Source organism: Athene cunicularia (genome assembly GCF_003259725.1).
Source record: "Athene cunicularia isolate RWA chromosome 9 unlocalized genomic scaffold, athCun1 chr9_part1, whole genome shotgun sequence".
NCBI lineage: Eukaryota > Metazoa > Chordata > Aves > Strigiformes > Strigidae > Athene > Athene cunicularia.
The window spans coordinates 1607097-1628316 of NW_020799110.1; the positions used below are offsets into that span (position 1 = coordinate 1607097).

General features: G+C 50.8%; 1 protein-coding gene across 3 annotated transcripts in view; it reads left to right on the forward strand.

Moving 5' to 3' along the window:
* Nucleotides 1-20569, forward strand: part of KCNAB1 (potassium voltage-gated channel subfamily A member regulatory beta subunit 1) — a 69406-nt gene extending 48837 nt beyond the window's left edge. For all 3 annotated transcript variants that reach the window (XM_026854787.1, XM_026854789.1, XM_026854790.1), the window contains exons 3-14: nucleotides 1194-1231; nucleotides 2645-2724; nucleotides 3525-3569; nucleotides 4767-4811; nucleotides 5629-5672; nucleotides 8899-8985; nucleotides 13933-14018; nucleotides 14463-14583; nucleotides 15222-15316; nucleotides 16736-16856; nucleotides 18340-18428; nucleotides 19083-20569. In XM_026854787.1, the coding sequence (XP_026710588.1) occupies nucleotides 1194-1231; nucleotides 2645-2724; nucleotides 3525-3569; nucleotides 4767-4811; nucleotides 5629-5672; nucleotides 8899-8985; nucleotides 13933-14018; nucleotides 14463-14583; nucleotides 15222-15316; nucleotides 16736-16856; nucleotides 18340-18428; nucleotides 19083-19172 (941 nt within the window). In that variant the 3' untranslated portion in view covers nucleotides 19173-20569. The remainder of the gene's footprint in view (nucleotides 1-1193; nucleotides 1232-2644; nucleotides 2725-3524; nucleotides 3570-4766; nucleotides 4812-5628; nucleotides 5673-8898; nucleotides 8986-13932; nucleotides 14019-14462; nucleotides 14584-15221; nucleotides 15317-16735; nucleotides 16857-18339; nucleotides 18429-19082) is intronic.
* Nucleotides 20570-21220: the final 651 nt, after the last annotated feature.

Below are 21220 nucleotides of genomic sequence, written 5' to 3' on the forward strand. Positions count from 1 at the left end.
CCCCCCCCCCCCCTTAGCAGCCACAGAGCTTGACCCCTCCCCAGCAGAGCCGTCTCTCCTCTGCCTTGCCCAAATCACACTGAATTTTCCAGCTCAGGGCCTGAGCCCCTCTGCCGTCCTTCTGGAGGCAAGGTATAAGGCAGAATTTTAAATCCTGGAGTGTTTTGTGTGAGCCACGTGAGCTTTGACCCCTTCGTTAAATGCGTAACACGTAGTTTTATATGCACCTGGCGTGTGGGCTTTGAGAAGCGCGGGGAAAAGTTGGGCTGTAGATCCCAGTGATGTTGTGACAAGCTGGCAGAAGCAGAGGTAACGTCTTGGGCTCCTCTCTTGTCTCAGCATCGCTTTCCGTGGGGTGTTCTGTGAGGTCAGATAAGAAGGGCAGGAAGGGTGTCTGCCAGGGGGTCCCCTATGGGAGCTGCTGCTTCCCCAGCTCGATGCTGCCTCTTGCTTCCAGGGGCTTAGGAAATGTGTATTCCTAATATATACGTACACACAAAATATATATATATGAAATATTCCTATAGCTCAGGAATATCCAGTTAGATCCACATGCTGTTTCCACCACAGGAATTTTTTTTTCTTTTAAGCAGTGATCATAAAGAAATAATGCTCCAAGTTTTTCCCAGTAATAGAACAGAGTCTACAACTGAGCCTAAACTGCAGCCGCTTTTTAGGCCAGCGAGTGAAAGCGCTGCTCATCAGCTGAGCTGGTGTCAGACATTGGCTTTATGGAAAAGCTCCTGGGGAAAAGTAACTTTGGGTTTTAAATACTTCATGTAAATAGAAATACTTTTTCTTTTTTTTTTTTTTTTTTTTTTTCCCCCTGATTTTGACTTGTATGATGCTAAATAGTGAAGCGCAAATTTAGGAAGAGTTTCATTCCTCAAATGACATGTTTCAGCCAGCATCATCAATTTTTTCCAATTTGTCAAATTGAAGCTTTGGAGAATGAGCTCAGTTTTGCGGAGAGATTCAGATTTCAATAAAACTGTGTATCTTGGCAGCACGGGATCTTACTGGCACTTCCCTGAGCAGGTTCATGTGCCAGTCCCGGGTCTGCCCGCCCGGCCATGTCCTACCCATTAACCCCACTTTAAACCCATTTAATCCCAAGGAGACTGAATTTTGGGAAAGCAAATTTTTTGTCAGCAAAAACCTCTCATAGTAACAGATTATTTAATTCCTTCTAGGGACATGGGTCACTTTTGGGGGTCAGATCTCAGACGAGGTAAGTGATGCTTGATGTAAGTATGATGCATGAATTAAAACCCAGTATGAGATATTTTTAAATGAAACCATGGCTACCGAAACCAGAGGAGCCTGTTTCTGTACGAGGAAATGGCAGAGAGTTACTACGCAAAGCAATACAAAGCTTCTGCTACCAAAAACCCTTAATGAATCTGACATTTCCAGAGATCAACTTTCATAAAAAACCCCATCTATCCCTTAAAGCGATCGGCTTTTCTGTGCTGTCTGGAGCAATATTTCCTCCTTACCAGCAGTAGTGGCACCACTCCTGGACCAGAAATTGGAAACTATTTTTGCGACACGTATGTAATCGGCAACGGTCATAAATTCAGGCAGGGGCTCAGCTTACAAGGAGCTGCCTGATGATTTATTTTTTTTTTTACATAATAAGATGAAAGAAATGAAAATGAGCCTGGGTTTCCTACGCACTCTTGCCTGTACCAGATGGTTCTTAATCTCGGTTAATAATCCTTCCGAGTGCTGGGCAGCACGTGGGCTTCCCTCCGCCGCAGGTACGCTGCAGATGCTAGTCATCAGGAGGAGAGCAGCCTCCCGGCCGCCTTCCCTCTGGTACGTGACAAAACCCCCAAAAATAACTTTGGCAGAAGGAAAACAGCCCAGGAGTCTGAACTCAAAGGGGTTTTTTTTGCTTTTTTAATTCCCTCGATCTTTGGTGGTATTTCTTGTGCTGATGGCGGGTCGCTGAGTGCGTTCCCGTTTCTCGCCGTCGCAGGCGGAAGCGAGATGACTTCTTTCAATTATAATTTTCCTCCCTGGCTCTCCTGCACTCCGTGTTTTGAATGAGTCAACGCAAAGTGTTCATGCATTGAAAAAAAAGGTCGGAAACATGGCCCTGTCCTAAGATGTTAGACATGCGTGGGTGCCCTGGCCAGGCGCCCACCCCTCTGGGTGCAGAATCCCCCCCCAGGGAGCAGGGGGGCTCCTGGGACTCTGATGGGGGTCACGTAAATGACCTTCAGCAGTTTAAATACTCCGTGAAGTTGTCTGGAGAACTGCAGGACAGCCTGTCAGGTAGCCAGAAAAGAATTAAACTTTTGCCATGGACGCATCCTTTCTGTATGAAACTCCACAGATTTGCAGAGTGTCTTCTATAACCCTTTCAAATTCTTGGCCACTTTCTTATTAGAAAGTTCCTGTGGGAGGAGATTAATTCTTCCCAGGATGAGTCAAGGGAAAGTTGACGTTAATCTGTGGTCTGGTGCTATTAGGACCAGCCCATGGACCCCCAGGTGCCCAGGAAGGGTCTCTCCCCCCGGGCAGGGGATGCTACGACCCCTCCCAGCCCCGCACCTTCAGGGGTTTGTCCCCACGTGGGACGAGCGCTCAGGATGAGGTCTGCCACCCCTCACCTCTCTGTCTCTGCTTCCCCGAGGTGGCCGAGCAGCTGATGACCATCGCCTACGAGAGCGGCGTCAACCTCTTCGACACGGCCGAGGTGTACGCGGCCGGCAAGTGAGTGCCCAGCGTCCTGCTCCGCTTCCCTGGGACCCCTCCGCCTGGCTCTGCCCCCCTGTGTCATGGTCACTCGGGATGGATGGGCTCTGGCTCTGGGGATGCTTGGGAAGCCCCCTCGTCCCCCTCAAAGGGGACAGAAAAACCTTTATATTTGGAGCACTCTTAAAACAAACAAACACCCCCAAAACCCCCAAACCAACACACAAAAAAAAAAATCAAAACCTTGTTGTACCCAGCTGAAGATTGAAATGTATAGCTCTGCTGTTAGCACAGGGAGAAAAATGTCTTGAATAAATGAAGTCAGTGAGCGTTTTAATGGTGATGAATGGCCTGTGCCGTGACAGCTCCCAGGCACGGGTCCCGGCACGGGGAGCCGCTCTGGCTGCAGGAGAGCTGATGCTCTTACTGTCACTGCGGAACTGGGGGAGCAAAAATATCCAGCCGTGATATATTTGACTTTGGCTGATTTATATGGCTTTGCATTCAGCATGAAAGCTGGACTGGGACATCACGTCCCTGGTTGGGGACAGAGCGGCTCTGCCTTCCCGGAGCAGGTTCAAGCAGACGTAAGGCACCGGGGCGGGGGTCTGTCCCCACGGGACGAGGTGCTTTGTACCGATGGAGGGGACTGTCCCCTGTGACAGGGCTGTCTGCCCGCCCCGTCCCAGCCGGTGCCGGGTCACTGTCACCCGGGGAGGGGAGAGGGTGCTGGAGGCTGGGCTTTGGGGAGCTGTGACGGTGTACCTGGCGCTGAGCATCCTCCTGTCTCCCCTCACGCGGGGCTCTCTCTTGCGCAGGGCTGAGGTGATCCTGGGGAACATCCTGAAGAAGAAGGGCTGGAGGTACTGTACCACCGGACAACACTCCCTGCCACCCACAAGTCACTGGGACCCATGACCAGATGAGAATCCTGATTTTTTTTTTTTTTTTTAAATAACACGTGTCAGGTGATGCTGGCCTGGGTGGGGAAGGCTGCAGTTTCCAGGCAGTCAGGCACGGAGCAGCCAGATCTTTCAGGCACCAAATAAAAATGTTCCCCTGTTTTTTTTGGGGAGTGCATGGCAGCTTCACGAGGCTGTGGTGCTGCCTCGGCTGCTGCATGAGGCAGTTGTCCCTGCGCAGGGCACGGCCGGCACAACTCCTGAGCTCATCCATCATCGCCGCCACGCGCGGTGTGTCGAGGCGGGCGGTCTCTGTGCCGTGTCCTTCTCCGTGTACGTAAAACTGTGTGTTAAGAATGCAAAGCTGTGATGGGCCTTCATCTTGGGTAGCCTGGTAGGAGATGATCCCTAATTTAAACGATGCACATTAGCATATGTTGTGTGGCTTTAAGAGCATTTACATAACCGTTAAAGACCTCCCATGTGTGTCATATTCAGCCTTCAACTGAAGGATGGGTTCTAGCAGTGTTGTCTCCAAAACCAGTGTCCCCTGTGTTAGGGGGACGTTTATCCAGTAAGAAATATTCTGGATGCTGTAGGAGAAAACGAACTGAGTCCAGCAAAAGCTGGAGAAATCGCGTGTTGTACAGTTATGCAGCAAGGTAGTTTGCGGATGATAAATCTTTGATTTAATATCCCGTGGGAATTTATAAGCGCAGCGATTGTATCCCTCCTGGAGTTTTAATAACTCTGGGAATACTGCATGAAAATGAGCCGCACTGGATTTGGGTACTGGGAGGGAATAGCACTGCGGTTCTTGGTTAAGGGCTCTGGAGGTTGCTTACTCCATAACTAAAACTGCATCTTTTTTTTTTTTTTTTTTTCTTTCGATCGCTTCACTTGAATTAGCTTTGTTTTCTGAACACCAACCTATGGTCACCCTCTGCCTGCAGCTGATCCGAGCTTGGGGGGAGATGTGGCTGCTTGTAAAAAGGATTATAGTGACGTACAAACACTTGGAGTCCAGGGCTGTGAACCAGGCAGTGCTGCCGCTGCGGGAGCCGGAGTCCTGCTGCTTGTCTGTGGGCAGCACTCTGCTTGGTTACTTCTATTATTTATTTTTTTTTAACAACAGTAATTTTTCTGTTCTGTTTGCAGGAGGTCCAGTCTGGTCATAACAACAAAACTGTACTGGGGTGGAAAGTAAGTCTCTCAGTTACTCGTGAGGGTGTTTGCTGCTGCGTGCTTTCCCTTTCCCAGCCATACAACCAGGTGGAGATCAATGGCACCTTGAAGGGAGGGGGGGGGGGGTGTGTTGCTGTTGTTTTCTTTTTCCTCCTTTTGCCAAGTCTTTGAAGGAGTCAGAGCTTGGCAGAGGCGCAGCCGCCCGCAGAGGCCGGGTGCTGTGCTGGGTGCGCTCCCACCCCGAGCATCATCGCTGCAGCTCTGGGGGGTGGCACCCGCAGGGCAGCGGCTGCCTCGCTCCCACAGGGCCCCGCCGCCCTGGCAGCATCCTCACCCCTGCGTGGGAACGCCGGGAGGGAGCCTCATGGCCAGGCAGAATCTGTAGCAGGGCTGCGATCACGTTAAACTGTTAAAGCCAGTGGTACTGCTCACCCCAGGTGCTGTTGTCTTTGAGACTTTGAGTCCAGATGAGATTCACAGTCTCTCTGTCACAGGATCCCAGAATCATCCGGGTTGGAAAAGCCCTTGCAGCTCCTCCAGCCCAGCCATGACCCTCCCCCTGACCCCCCCAACTCCCCCAGACCCCTCAGCGCTGGCTCAGCCCGACTCTTCAACCCCTCCAGGGATCCCGGGGACTCCCCCCTGCCCTGGGCAGCCCATTCCAACGCCCAACAGCCCCTTCTGCACAGAAATCCTTCCTCAGAGCCAGCCTGACCCTGCCCTGGCGCAATGGAGCTTCAGTCTGGGGGTGTTTAAACCAGAATACAAAATCAGCTCTCCCCAGTCGTTAGCACCTCAGGTCTCTAACACCCGTGTCCCTGCTTTGCCTTTGCAGAGCCGAAACGGAAAGAGGGCTCTCGAGAAAACACATCATTGAAGGTACGTGTTGCACGGGGCAGGGGTCGGTGGGATGCAACCAGCCGGACCCCTGGGGCGATTGCTCCCTCACGAGCCAGGTCTGCTTGACCCCCAGCCAAAGGATTTTTCTGTTTTCTCTCAAAAAAGCCTGCGCGGAGGCGTTGCGCGCACAAAGCCTTCCCCCCCCCACCTCTGTGCAGCCATAACCTTTGGGGCTTTGCTGTGATAAGCAGGCGTGCTGTCCGGGGCCGGCCGCGTGTGCGGGTGTCTCACGTCTCTGCAGCGATCGGGGGGGTTCCATCCCTCGCTGTCCCCAGCAGCTTTGCGCCGTTGCCCCTCGATCCCGCCTGCCATGAGATAGGGAGGTTTGGGGGGGCAGGAGCTGCTCTGCTGCCACCCCAGCTCTTTCCCGGAGGCCGCGGCCGCATGGGCTCCCTCGGAGCAGGGAGGGGTGAGGGCACGGGCCACGGCGTCAGCTGGCAGAAACAGCCCCTGGAGGGGCCTTGCCCACCCCCGGCCGGGGAGGCTCTGGGTTGCTCCTGGTGCTGTTTCCTCTCAGGCGCTCAATTTTGTCGTACGTTCGCTTGCCTGGCTCCTCACATCCAGTCCTGCATCCCACTGAGGGATGCCGTGCTCGGCCTTGCCCGCCCCCGGGGATTTATTCACCCAGGTGTCTGCTGGGTCCAACACGAGCTCCTCATTTTCCTTCTGATTTGCTTTTTTTTTTTCTTCTCTCGGATACGTTATTGTTGGGGAGGGAGTGAGAGCACATTTTTCTACACAGATAAACGTGTTTCACCCGATCTGGCTCTTTCCAGAGGGCTGTTGGGTGTCGGGTCAGGCACCCTGGTCATAATTATATGCGTGTATATATATCTCTATGCACCATGGGCGTAATTATAACTTGCAGAGAATTTTAACACGCAGGACACAAATTAAGCAATGCCCCTACAAAGACACATTTCTGCCGTATTAAGGAGGACCAGGACCTTGTCCCAGTGAGAGCTGCCAGCCTGGGCTGGCTCCGGACAGGGGCTGGGGCACACCCCAAGACACCCCCAGGATGACCATGGGGCTGACACCCCCCAGCCTGTGCAGACCCAACAGAACAGGGGCCTGGGTCTGTTTTTATTTTTTACATAAATCCTGAGTAAAAATAGCACGGCTTTGGGGAAAGGCTGCGTAAAGCCATGGAAGGGAGGTAGTGGGGTGTCCCTCGGGGCCCGGGAAGCCTTTGGGCAGAGCATCAGGCTGGGTACCTGCGCTTCAGCCCTCCGCAGCGGGGTTCGCGCCGCCCGCCCCTTGTTGCTGTTTGACCCGCTCCTGCCCGCTGCCCTGCGGGGATGCGCAAAACGGAATGGTGTGATCTCTGCAGGGGCTTTGGGGGAGCCGGGGCAGGGGCTGCGCTCCCTGTGAGCGATGCCAGCCCGGCTGAGCCCCCAGGGGAGCAGCCCCCTCCAGAAACCAACGAGCCACCGTGGCTCCAGCCGCGGAGAGGGGTTCTCCTTATCGCGCTGCGTGTGCTGGGGGGATTAGCCTCCTTTTTTTCATCTGTGAGATAAGCCCTAATTGCTTACTGTGGTGGCTGGTTAAGCTGTTTGCTGCCAAGACAAATTAGAAAAGAAAAATTCAGGCTCGTCTACATACTCGTGTGCCGTGGTGTCGGTGGTTTGATGACACGGGGGGGGGGACCAGCCTGTTACCATTCGCAGCACAGGGTAGGGGGAGGTATGCTCTGGTCTTTGCCTATCAGAAGGTCACATCCACCTGCAGAAAATCAGGGGGTTTTGCCCCAAATGGCAGCTTTAACTTGCATTTGGCCATTTGCATGTTTCACCACCGGAATCTGCAATGGCCCATTTGTCACAAATTTCAACCACCGGCATTTGTTTTTTGTATACGTTAAAATGTAGATTATATGGGAAATATTATGATTATATTTATATTATCCACCCCTCAGCCGGGATGTCACTGCCACCCGGGTTAATACAGCCACGACACCCCAGCGCAGTTGGTTTTGCCTCAGAGTAACCAACTTCTACATCTGGGATTGTCCTGGAAGGTTCCCATTATTTAGAATTTGTAGAATTCTGCTACATTAGGATATGACTTCCATATGAAGGCGATGCTGGAGAAAGCTTTTCAGCAACGTTTTATTGAAATGTCACTCGCATACCCCCCCCCCACCCGCGGTGCTCGGGGAGCCGCAGCCGTGTCGCAGGCCGTCCAAACCCACCCCTTTTCCATTTCTTCTGCAGCTACTTCATGAAGTGATAGAAAAATACTGGCAGCAGTTGAAATAACTTCACAGAACACACAGCGAATAATGTTGAGGTCAACGTTAGCTATTTTCTATAAATACATTTGGCAAAAATGGCCATTTTTTTTTCCCCCTCTCAAAACTCAGCGAACATTTTCAGACTGCTCTATTTTGGCTGATTCTTCATGAACATTCATAAATACATTTTGTTCCTGGGAAGATTCATAGAAAATAAGTGTTAGAAACCCTCTTCTCTCTCTCATGCACACACACACACACACACACATATATATATTTGTAGGCTTTTGATGCCCTCTCCCCCCAGATCCTCAGAGAAGCTTTTGAAGCCTGGGCAGTCCTGGACTTGTGTCTAGTCTTGCTCTACAAAACTCCCTGCCCCGTGCAGAGGTTGGCACAGGGAGGGCACAGCCTGCTCGCCCTGCTGGGAGGGCAAAGCCCTCCGTGGTGCTTTACCTGCTCATCGTAACATACCAAACCGAGTGCCACCCCCCTTGCGTTTCTGGGGCAGGGCTTCCTTAGGTGGGACAGGACCGAGGAGACGTGTCCCGGGCTTGCCCGGGAAGGCTCTGGGATATAATTTAAATTAACTCTGAACAGAAGTGGAGTGCTGAATTCGGTCTCTGGCAGCTGCCTCTTGACAGGCTGGTCATGGGCGTGCTCGGTAGCCGGTGTCTGTTCCAATCCAAATCTCAGCGCAATTAAATAAAACAAATTCTCATGGAATCGGGGGACTCTGCACGTGGCCTGGCTGGTGTTTTCTTCTTACTGTGGCTGCGTAGATACAGGACATTATGCAGGATCCTTCTCATATGCTGTATGGCTGTGTGTACATACACAAAATATATATATGTGCATATAAATACAACTGGCTCTATTCTAGTCCTAGCGCAGCGCTGGTTTTGTACCTGTCGGCTCTCCCGCCTCGCTCTGACCGTGCAGGTTTTGTCTCTGCTTTGCTGTTCCCAGGGCTCAAGGCTTCTCTCCAGAGGCTGCAGCTGGAGTACGTGGACGTCGTCTTCGCCAACCGGCCAGACAACAATACCCCCATGGAAGGTGAGTGGCAGCTTGAATTAAAGGGTTTAACGTGGCTGATCCCGGCTTACGGGCTTAGGCTGATGATGGCAGGAAATGAAAAACAATTTTTTATTAAATATTCAGGTGGGGCAGCTTAAATATGAAATACCTAACTTGTGAAGTCCTGGAGCCCTCTGTATTTACAGTTCAGTGAAATGAATTTGTATCTCTTGGAAGGAAATTGAAGTTTCCTTTATGTCCCAGTGGTGGCTTTAACATTGGGTTTTTATTTCCTTTTCCTGATTCCTTCAGAGAAAGTGAATTTGTGTTTGCATTTAATGCAGGTCGTCTTTGGGTCAAATAAACCTGTCTTTCCCTACCCCTGGTGTAGTCAGCTCTAGAGAGGGGGGGGTGTCCCATCTTGTCCCCATCCTTGTCCCCATTCCCTGGGCTGCCCAGAGAGCGTGTCCTGCTCCCAGCGCTAAAACCAGGGCGGTGATCCAATGCATGGTCAGAACCAAGGACCAGTCGTTACGCTTTTGGGTTCTCTGCCCCAAGGGCATGAGCAGCACAAGATGAGTCTCTGGTGGGCTCAGCCGAGGGGTCGTGGGAGGATGCCGACCCCCCGGGGGCACGGCGGGGTCCCCCCGGCACCCAGAGCAGCGATGCTCTGCCCAGGGCTGGGCTCAGCCTCAGCACCGCAGCCACCCACCCCTCGGTCCTGGCAGGGAACGGTCCTCAATAAATTCCCACTCCTGAAATTCATTCCCTGAATTTAAAACTTGCAAGATCTGCCACTATCTCTGCACTCTAATTACGTTTATATTTGCTGGTAACCACATGTGTGCGTTTGGTACGTGGCTGCATAACCCAGTTATCCAGGAGCCTCCCATCAGTATGTTCAGGGGTTAGTGCCCTATTTCATGGGCGCCAGTTCCCATTCCTTCATTCCTTCTCTTTTCCCCTCGGAGTTAACACAACCATTCACACTGTGGCAGAAGATTAGCTTCACAGCTAAATAAAAAATAGCAAGAAGAAAGACTTGCAGGCTGCAGAAGCTGTCATAGATGAGTACATGTACATCAAACAAACCTGGAGCTTGACAGGCCCCTCCGAAGCTCCCGCCTTGACTTTCGGGGCTCGTGACACCTATTTCCTTCAGGAGCGTGGGGCTGAGACCTGGGCCAAGCCTTGGATGGACGGTGGTGCTGCTGCCCCGGCCAGCCAGTGCCAACAGCTACGGGCTCAGGGAACTGGCCTGGGGTTTTAGGACCAGTGCGGATTTTGCAGTAGCTGATGAGGTCGAGGAAGATGAGATGTATCTCGGAGGGAGAAATGACCTCTCTGCTCAGTCAGTTGTCATCTAATGAAGCAGTGCTGAATATATTTCCCACAGCGGATCTCGGGCGTTTGCAGCTTTTAAGATGCTGCAGATACTGTTAGCAGCACCGGGGCTTGGCAGTAAGGTACCACCCGTGGTGCTTGGTGAGATTTTTTTTTTTGAGCAGGGTGAAAAAAGGGACGTTTTTTATTATGAATGGTGCGGTGTTGATTCTTTCTATGTACTTCATGCTTTTTTTATGGTTCACCTACTAAGCCACTTCTATCCCAGAGCATCTGCTGAACCATCTGTCAGTTCTGCACTATCTGGCATGCACAATAAGCGCTGAGCTACCTCCACAAGACACACGATCCCCGCTCCATCTCCTTACGGGCCCGTGCTCTTCCCATGAGCAAACGGTCGCTTCTGCTACTCCTGCCAAGGTGCGAGGGTCCTGCTCGAGCGAGTGGTGTGGTTGGGTGTGGTAAGGTGCAGCCAAATGGAGGATAAACTTGGGACATGCATTTTGTTCTCTTCGCTCGCTGTGTGCAGGCAGGTGTGGGGTTTCTCTGCTGTCACTTGGGGTCTCCTGTGATGTCTCTGGGTGTCAGCAGGTGATGGATCAGCCATTAGAAATACTCGTCTGGTCCAGCCCAGCCAGAGCAGGAACGTGTCCCAGTCCCCCCGGCCCAGGCTCCTTGGGAAGCGTGGGTAACAGAGCTGATAAGCGAGGATGAGCGTTTAATGTGGATTTCTGTATTGCAGGTGCCTCTGGTCCCCACGGTAGCAGGCAAAGCTTGCTTAATCTGAAATCAGAAATGTATTTACCTTTCTTAAAAGTCTCAGACCAAATATAAAAAGCTTTTCATCACGAAAGCAATGCAATATTGGCTTCAAGAAGCACCTGGAGATGAGTATCCTGTGGGAAGCTCTTTGCATCACCCTGTGGCCAGGTCCCTGGCCAGGACAGCTGTGTCCCTCCTCGCCCCAGGGCTGGTCTCCGCTCTGCTGTCACGGGGTCCCCCCGCACGGGGACCTCGGGAGACGGGTGGTGGGAAGGATCCGTGCTTCTCTCCTGAATTTCTGTGCGTTTCATACCTCCTTACTCAGGCTGGAGATCTGATCCCCCAGCTGTGCTAGCAGATGTTTGTTTTCATCCCGAGTGGCTTTTCCAGCAGAGGAGCAGGGCAGCCCCGGTGGGTCCCCCCTGTTGTCACGGTGTTGGGGGACCGGGCACGCACTCTATGGCCAGTCCCCAGCCCTGGCAAGCAGGGAGAGAAGGTGACATAGTTCCCAACAGGGAACTTTAAGCTACTTCAGAATTATTATTAGGCTGCTGGAGGCTGTTTTCTGGGTTTTGAAGCATTAAAAAAAAAATAAAAATCTTCCCTTCTTAAGTGATGCCATTTGTGCCATCCAGCTGGCAGCCCGAGGGATGCAGGCATGTGCTCTTCACAAACCATCCCATCACCATGCCCATGGGAGCAGTCGCTGGTAAACAAGAAGAGATAGATAGATATAGATATATATTCAGAGTTGACTTCAGTTTTTCTTGAAAGGAGTAGAGGTGGAAGCAATGAAAACAACCATGGACTGAAATGTGTAAGAGGCGTATGATGAAACGCTTATCAAAATTCCTAAATGGTAGTGTGGCAAAAATAGAAAACTAAACCCAGTGAGAAGCTGGCGCTGGCGAGGGGGGAGGGAGGGGTTGCTGTGCAGCTGCCCGTCGCACACAGCACGCCTGCGGGTAGCAGGGTAGCTGCTCGATAACAGGGCATTTTGTTTTGCTTGAGGGGGAAAAAAAAACAGAAAAAAAAATGCTTAGAAATAAAAGTGTGACTTTGGCCAAAATAAAGAAGGAAAAAAAAGAATACAATTGAACTCTACTCTTCGTTGGGGTGAAAACTCCTCAAGCCAACGTTTCCCTCGAGAGGAAATCTCCCTTTCCAGTGGGAGGGCAGAAGCCTGGTACAAGAGGCACCGTGTCTCTTGTGCAGCCCTCCGAGGTTATAAATGGAGCCTTCATCATCCTTAGCTGCTTGTCGCTGCCTGCAGAAGAAATCTCACAATAACGTCAAGATTGGCAGTGTAATCTCCCCTCTGCCAAGCTCCTTTTTTTTTTTTTTTTTTTTTTTTTTTTTTTTTTTTTTTTTTTTTTTTTTTTTTTTCTTTCCATAAATAGGCCGAGACTCCTCGTGGTATAAAAGGCACCTCATCTCGCTCCTGAGGCAGCGATGCCCGGAGTCGCTGCCCGAGTCGCAGCGGGCACTGCGAGGGGTGGAGCAGGCGGGCCGGGCTCTGCAGCCCCCCCGAACCCCTTCACCCCCATCTGCTGGGCCAGAAGCTCCCGGGCTCGGCGCAGCGCAGCGGTTCCTTGCCGCTGTCTCGAGGGAAGAGCGCACCGAGGTGTGGCAGTGCCCGGCGACCCCGGGGTGCCTTGGGCGGCTCTGGGAGTGGTGACTAACTGCTGTGCTCTTTTGCCACTCTGAGTTTAGCCCATTTTTGTCCATTTAAATGATTAGCGTTAATTAACTGCTAGTGGCCAGTGTGGTGCCAGTGCCCTGGCAGTCGCTGCTCGGCTCCAAAGGGCAGGGAGTGCCAGAGCTCAGTAAGAAACAGGAGTTTGACTGCACCCAGGGCAGTCAGTTATGCTCTCGTGGTCGCTGTGTCCCGGGGGCTGCAGACCCTGCCGGTCCCAGACTGTCCTGCCCTGGGGACTCTGCTCAGTCCTGGGCCCCCGTCCATCCCTGGCTCCTCCGCAGCAAGGATGCCACAGGCGCTGCCTGGGCGCCCCGGGATGCCACCACATACCCAGCAGGCTGCTCCCAGGGAGAAACCAGGCTTAAAAATGAGTTACAAACAGCAAACGGGGGCTATTTTCTTTACAGCATTAGCGAGACATCCTGCCAGCTCTGTAACCTCCTGGGCAACCATCAGGGATAACCAATTTTTTCTCCTTTTCTTCCAAACTGAATTTTATGCTGTGGTTTTTGGTGGGTGGTTGTTTGTTTGTTTTTTTTTTTCCCTCCCAGAAGAAGGCAGGGTGCTCAGCAGAGGTCTGATGGATGGAAATTAAAGATTGTGTCCTGACACGCGTAGCTGCACAGGCTTTCTTCTTCCCAAAGAATAACAAGGACCGTGGGCCGGCTGCACCGAAGAGCCGTGCCGAGGTGTTGCCCGCTCCTTGCGCAGGCGATGGGGCCCTCGGTGGAGCGGGTTCAATCACCCAGTTCTGTAACTTTATCCCCAGCATCCTCATATTCCTAGTAAAAAGAAACGGGGCCAGATATACGCTTTTAGTAAACAAATTTTTTTAAAAAAACCCTTAATTTATCTTCTAGTTTATTTTTCGACTGTGCTGCCCTCTTGTGTCAAAATTGGAAAGAAATATTACCGTAAGGCGGTGGTAGGCAATAGCCAGTTGGTAAAAGCAGTTTTTAAAACAACTGAAGGATAAATGTCTTTACGTTTGCACTGATAATGCTTTTTCACGCGTGCTTGAGCGAGAGAACACAGCAGAGGTGGTGTTTAATGCAACGCTGCTCAGGCTCGGCACACTCGGCATTCGTAAGTGGCTTTGGGGGGATTTGGCGCTGAGAAATTGGCCTCTGTGCACTTCTCATACTTTTCTTTGGTTTTTTTTTTCCCCCCCTCTCCTTTAGAAATTGTCCGAGCGATGACACACGTAATAAATCAAGGCATGGCGATGTACTGGGGAACGTCGCGCTGGAGCGCCATGGAGATCATGGTAAAGTCCATTTTGAGGGAAGTGTTGACACTTGGTAATTCTCCGTCCCGGCTGCGGATGAAAGCCGTGCTGCGAGCTGAGCCACCAGTGTCTGGGCTGGGCATCTGTGCGTTTTACTCCTTTTCCCCTAAAATAATTTAAAACCCCATTCCAGAATGAGCCCGGTGTTAATTAGGAGAAGATGGGCTGATCTGCTGGTTTGGGTGTCTTGGCTCGTTTACCTGGGGTTAGTTTCATTTTGGTTTTATTTGGCTGACTTTTGGCAAAGCCCTGAAGCCACTCGGGGCTGGGGGAGGCAGAAGGCGGGCACGTGGCCTTGTGAAGGGACGGTGAAACTTGAGTTTGTCACCTCCTGGGCACTCAGGGAGCGCTGGCTGGTAGGTTATGTCCTGCAAGATGCTTTTACTTAATGAAGTGTTTTATCTGCTGATTTCTTTTCTCCAGGAAGCCTACTCCGTAGCCAGGCAGTTTAACATGATACCGCCCGTGTGTGAGCAAGCTGAATACCATCTCTTCCAGAGAGAGAAAGTGGAGGTTCAGCTGCCAGAATTATATCACAAAATCGGTGAGTCTGAGGCTGCTGTGCCTTTTGGCTATTTCATTTGCAGGAAGAAATACAGAGCAGGCTGACCTGGGGCTCGAGATGGGAACACCCTGGGTCGGAAGGGGACGGACAAGTCTCCAATGACCTAAAAGAAAGCCCGTTTTACTGTGACTCTGATAGAAATAAATGTTAATTGCCACGGCTGCTTCTTACTCTGAGCCTCACGTGGCCCGTGCGGGTGCCACCTCTCCCCCGCGTCAGAGGATGCTGATGCCTCCTTGTGCACCTCCTGGGGCCGTGTCCGGAGCAGCAGGGCTGGGGACCAGGCTGAGAGGGGCCGGGTGGGAGCTGGTGCCCCTGCCAAGCTGGGCCAAGGCAGGGAGGACGCGGTGGGGTAAGGCAGGGAGGATGCTGGAGGTACCTGGTCAGGAGTTCAGGCGCTTTGCTGCAGTGGGAGCAAGAAGGTTTTAGTCGGGCCAGTTGGTCTTAGGGGCATCAGCAGCATTTTCCTGGAAAACCCCGACGGAATGGCACTGCCAGCAGCAATAGAAACAAGCAGCAACGCTTTTCTTTTTTTAAAAAAACCTAAAACCCCTATTTTTGATACAACTCTGATTTCTCCCAGTCCCCTAAGATCTCCGTCTCTGTTTTCTCTGCAGGGGTCGGAGCGATGACGTGGTCTCCTCTAGCCTGTGGGATCATCTCAGGGAAATATGGCAACGGGGTCCCTGAAAGCTCAAGGGCTGCACTAAAGGTATTATTTTGTTGCCTGTTTTAAGAGAAGTAGATGTGCTGCTTTATGTGAGGGCAGGAAAATAACAAAAGGGAAGCAGATCCCTCATGAGAAGGCTGGCCTGTGTGCTGCTGTATTGATAGATCAGCTCGGTTTCTCTGGCAACCAGACTCCAAAGTGCAGGAGAATCTGGGTTATAAAGATGCTCAGGTTGCCCACTGCAGCGGGGCGGGGGCTGCGGGCTGGCTCTGGGGGCTGCCACCACCCTTACGCTGGTCAGACCCCGTCACTGAGAGGGCACAAGCCCAGGGTCTCCTTATGCTCCCGGCTGACGTTTAGCAACGCAGCTACTGTGACTTCAAACCCTCTTAACCACGTGGAGCGGGGAAAATAGACTCAAACGTTATTTTTCTGCCCACCCTTCCCTGGGACCAGCCTAGCGGGCAGTGAGTGGGTGGGGGTGAGTCGGGGAGCCCCCGGGCAGGGCAGGCCCCAGCACCCCAGGAAACTCTCTAACGTGTTTTAGCGTTACGGCGTCACCACAGCTCTTGGTTTCTGCCACGATTATCCTGATTTTTATTCTGAGTGGGGGTCATGAGGTCTCCTTTCATATCACGCCTGTGGCAGGTGTATTATTTAATGGTTTGAAAAATGGCAGAGCACTAAAATACCACAGATTTGGGAAAAACTCCAACTGAAATGGTATTTGAGCCTCTGTATCAGCTGATGGGCACAAGCCAACGCTGCCTGACGAGTGCCAGCAGACTGACGTGCGTTCCTGTGTTGGTTTTTGCTCAGCTTGGTGCTTTTTAAAGGAAAGACGCAGGCTACACTGACTTGCTTACAAAGGGCAGCGCTTTCAAATGTGGTCTTTCATCGCATTTCTGGGTTTTTTCCGCCAAAATAAAACGTATTAGTAATATCTGGTAAATGCTAGCTAAGCAGGTAGCATTGCAGAGAGGGATACAAATTCAATTGAGAGTGAAGCAGAATCAAGTTTCAAATCTGGAGCTGGGCGAACCGAAATCTCAGCTTCACTTAATTAATTTTCTAACCTTGGATGGTAAATCTTGAATAAGATTAGATGTTCTCTCAATTTTTATTTTTTTATTTTTTGGGGGGGATCGGGCTGTGTCAAAATCTTCTTACGTTGACTAATATTTCACTTTTTTCCACTCTGTGATGGGATCCCATGGTCCAAAAATGAAATTGAGGAGGTTCCAGGTTCTGGACTGAGCTCATCAGTTGTATAAAGCCAGAGGGATACAGGCACAGGCTCCCACAGGAGTTGTCCTGGTCAGGTAGTCAAGTGTTGTGTTATTCAGAGTCCGCTACCTCCTGGGTTGGAAATGGCTATTTATGAGCTGGTTATAATCGCCTTAAACCTTCCATTTTGGAAGATTAAACCTAACAGCCGATTGAAATGTGATTTATCTCCAGTGCTACCAGTGGCTGAAAGAGAAAATCGTGAGCGAGGAGGGCAGAAAGCAGCAGGGGAAGCTGAAGGACCTGTCGCCCATCGCCGAGCGCCTGGGCTGCACGCTGCCGCAGCTGGCCGTCGGTAGGTGACGGGGACCAGTGCCCCCGCGCATCCCCCTCCCTGCTGCCACACACACAGGACCCAGGCGGCCACGGGCAGCGCTCTGAGGTGCCGAGAGAAAGTTTGTGCCTTAGGGGTTGTTGGGAGCTGGGTGCGGGTGAATCTTGCACCAACCCCTCAAGCTCCAGGTACTCCTGTGATCTGCTGAAGTGTCGGTGATGGTTCGGTGAATGTAACACAGAAAAGATGGGTCAGCGTTCAAATAGTTCAAAGGATGGCTTTGCCTTTGTGGTATCTATTTATTATTGAAAAGCATTTAAATGATTATTCCCTACTAGGAGTTACGGAACAAAAAGCCAGAAACGGGGAAAGGCTGACGATGGGCAGTGCAACGCTTTGTTAGGAGGCGGCTGATGCATTTCAAGGAAGACAGTAAAAGAACAAATCAAAACATGCTGTAGGATAATAAATCTAATGAGGAGCCAGGGAAGGAGCTGGGAGTGTTCAGTGTGAGGAGGAGGAGGCTGAGGGGAGCCCTCATCCCTCTCTGCAGCTCCTGACAGGACATTGCAGAGAGGCCGGGGCTGGGCTCTGCTCCCAGGGGATCAGGGACAGGACAAGAGGGAACGGCTGGAAACTGCCCCAGGGGAGGGTCAGGCTGGGCAGGAGGAGAAAATGTTTCCCAGCAAGAGTGGTCCGAGAGTGGAACAGGCTGCCCAGGGAGGGGGGAGTCCCCATCCCTGGGGGGGTTCAGGGCCGTTGGGATGAGCTGGGGGGGATGTGGGGTAGGGGAGAACTTTGCAGAGTCGGGCTGAGGGTTGGACTCGATGATCCCGAGGGGCTTTTCCAGCCTGAATGGTTCTGCGATATTACAATGCCATGTATTGCTTTTGAGGTTGACCCCAGCCTGTTAGCCTGACGCAAATGTAACTGTGTTTTGGGGCAGTAAAATTTAAAATGACTTAAAATAAGATTGTTTCCAGCATCCTCCTCAGGCTTCAGTTGACAAAAGGGGCGGTGCATCGTGGGCCGTCCTCGGGCGCCCACCCCTGACCGGCCTGTTTCTCTGAACAGACTCTCCCCAGGTGGAAGGCATCAGCTGTGCAGTGAGCTGGGCTGGCAGACACAAGAGAATACACTTCTTAAAAAGCAAGGCGGGTTGTTTGTTTGTCTGAAATAATTATCTTTGTGCTGCTGAGAGCCAAGGCTGAAAAATACCACACGTATCTGTTGGGAAAAGGATCCCTGGTTTAAACAGCCAAGAGGTGAACTCTTGTCATTCGTGATAGGGAAAAACGAAACCCCAAAATTAAGACAACTGCTGGGCCAGGGACCAGGGTCCGGTGGGATGGTGGAAGATCTGCTGTGTGGTTTATCTGAGCCGTGCATCATCTTCCTGGTAGTGCCAGAGGAGTAAAGCGAAGGTTCAGACAAACGTCAGGAGCTGGAGTAATGCCGTGTCACGAAATCCATGTTCCTGACCATCTTGTGACTTTATTCCTAGCATGGTGCCTGAGAAACGAGGGGGTGAGCTCCGTCCTCCTAGGATCTTCCAACCCCGAGCAGCTGATAGAGAACCTCGGAGCCATCCAGGCAAGTGCAGGTGGTGGTGGCACCTCGGCAGAGGTGGGGGTCAGCTACTGCTCAGCTCCCTGCGGGGGTTACACCAGCACACCTTGAGACTAGCACTCTCCTTCTCTGAATACAGTTTTAATACTTAGGTGTTTTGTTTCAGGCATCTTCCAGTTCTAGTTAGGCACATTAATTAGGCAAAGCTACGGTGTATCACCAGGACTTACACCGTGTGAGGTAGTTACAGCCACATCCAGTAACGAGAGGGTGGCACCAGCAGGTTTAACGGAGCTGAAAAAGCAAGTGACCGGATTCCAGGACATGGTGTGATAAATTCTTCCGCAGAGCACATAGCACTCCCACCCACCTTAATTATTCTCTGTTGCTTTTCACAAGAAGAGCTTCCTCTGATGCTCTTGCCACCAGCTCTCTTTCCACCGCAGCTGAGCAATACCATGTGTATAAAGTTTAGGAGCAGCCCTGTGATTCTCTCATAGGATAAAGACACTACGGCAATTTTTCCTTTAAGGGAGAAGGGGATTAGCTGAACGTTTAAATGTCCCACAAAAACCCAGAGGAAACACCATTTGATGAAGTCTAGATTTAAATTTGTAAAAACCTTTAACAGAAGCTTGATTAAACGTTGTTTTTTTTTTTTTTTTCTTCTACCCCTAGGTCCTTCCAAAGATGACATCTCATATTGTAAACGAAATAGATAACATTCTGGGAAACAAGCCCTACAGCAAGAAGGACTACAGATCATAATGCAATGCATGAATTCCCTGGACTGCATGGTTTAAAAAGTGCTCTGTACAGAAGTACAGCCCTGAATTAATATCCGGTCATGAGAATCATTCAGCAGCTTGCTGCTCGGTGTCTACTGTCACTGGATCCTTCGAGATGTGTGCTGTTGCTACTAATCTGCAGTGAAATTTAAAAGCACAGTTGATCTCTCTTCTAACCGAGAATAATCTTGTATTTTCTTACCTTCGACTGAATTCATTAATTTTTACTTTACTCTTAGCACCTCATGCTTGTGCTGTGAAAAACAATTGTAAAGCAAAAAATAATTTATAACCTTCAGGTACTTGGTAATTAAAGAAGGATGTACAGATCTATTTTTTCAATGCAGAAAAGCCAGATACAACTTAAGGTTTTAATAAAACCACATCTGGGAAATCTCAACTATAAAGTTTCTTCAGGTTAACAGATAGAAGGGGCAAGCTCAGATTTTCTGATTTCTTTTTTTATGCTGAATTATATGCTTTAGATTTTGTTTGTAGATGAATAAAGGATGTAAGACAGAGAATTAGTTAGAAATTAGCTCAACTCCTAACTATACAATTATTTCAGCTGTGGAGTGCTCCTAGGAAGTATTTCTCAGTACAAGGCCGAAGAGCACAGTTAGAAAACGCGAACACGCATGTCAGGTTAATGAAAACAATGGCTGTTTGCAAAATTCTAATTCTACGTAAACCTTAAACCAAGAAATCCACGATAAAATATTGGGGTTTTCATCTATAGAAACCTGCCTCTACTTCTGCCTGCTTGTAGACAGAGCTATTGCAAATTTCAATATCATGAGCTTTTAAGGATATAGATACTTATAAATATATATAATATATAGCTGCTGAAAAATATCAGAAAAAATCAGGTACGTACTTTGGTGGAAGGCTACGTTTGCTTTAACTTGTTCTGGAATCGGGCATAAGTAAATGCATAGTATTTTTCAGACATGTTTTAAACAGGTAGTTTTCTGTGAGTATTTCATCCCTCTACAGGAGTTGATTGTAAGCATTTGTCTCTTAATTTGCCCATCTTAAGAACCACATCAAGTTTTACCAGTTTGCTTTGTAAAACGCACCTCTGGTTTCGGTATTTCTGACTCCTCTCAAATGGCCTGTTTTGGGCACAGACTTCCTGGGGGGCACAGCTACGTACAGTGTTTGTAGGACCCTCGTATCCTAGTCCCCCGAGCTCCAGGGTATCTGCAGAGTGTGTGCAGTGTCCCCGTGAACGGATACTAACCCTGGAGTTGTCTTCTCCTGTATTTAACCCAACGAGCTATGGTATGTGTAAATGAACTTAGCTGCTGTATATCCAGAAATGCAGTCTGACTTTGACTTCTGCTTGGACACAATAAAAGCATTTTGTGCATCTAATTTTGTACTTTGAGACCTGTTACTAACAGCAAGAGTGATTTTGGAATGGCAGTGGTTTACGTTGAGAATGGGTATGTGCTGTTCCCCAGGGAAACACTGATCTGCAGGTGTAACCAGGGACAGCGACCGCGGGCCGGAGGAGCGGGGACAGCCGGGGAGCGAAGGGCTGGGCTGCACATCTCGGACAAGGTACTTTTAGAACTTAAAAATGTGTCCTGTCCCCTCAGTCCTACACATTTTGGCCTGAAATAAACACGCTGTGAGTGTTCTCCCAGCAGTTCACCGAGATCAGGGAATTGTGGAGTGGCTCGGGCTGGAAAGGACCTCAAAGCCCACCCAGTGCCACCCACTGCCCCGGGCAGGGCCACCTTCCACTAGCCCAGGTTGCCCAAAGCCCCGTCCAACCTGGCCTTGAGCCCTTCCAGGGAGGGGGCAGCCACAGCTTCCCCAGCTGAACCCCCCAACTCTCCCAGCCTGTCCTCACAGGGGGGCTCCAGCCCCCCCAGCATCTCCGTGGCCTCCTCTGGCCCCGCTCCAGCAGGTCCGTGTCCTTCTGCTGTTGGTGCCCCAGAGCTGGACCCAGCCCTGCAGGGGGGTCTCCCAGAGCGGAGCAGAGGGGGAGAATCCCCTCCCTCACCCTGCTGGCCACTG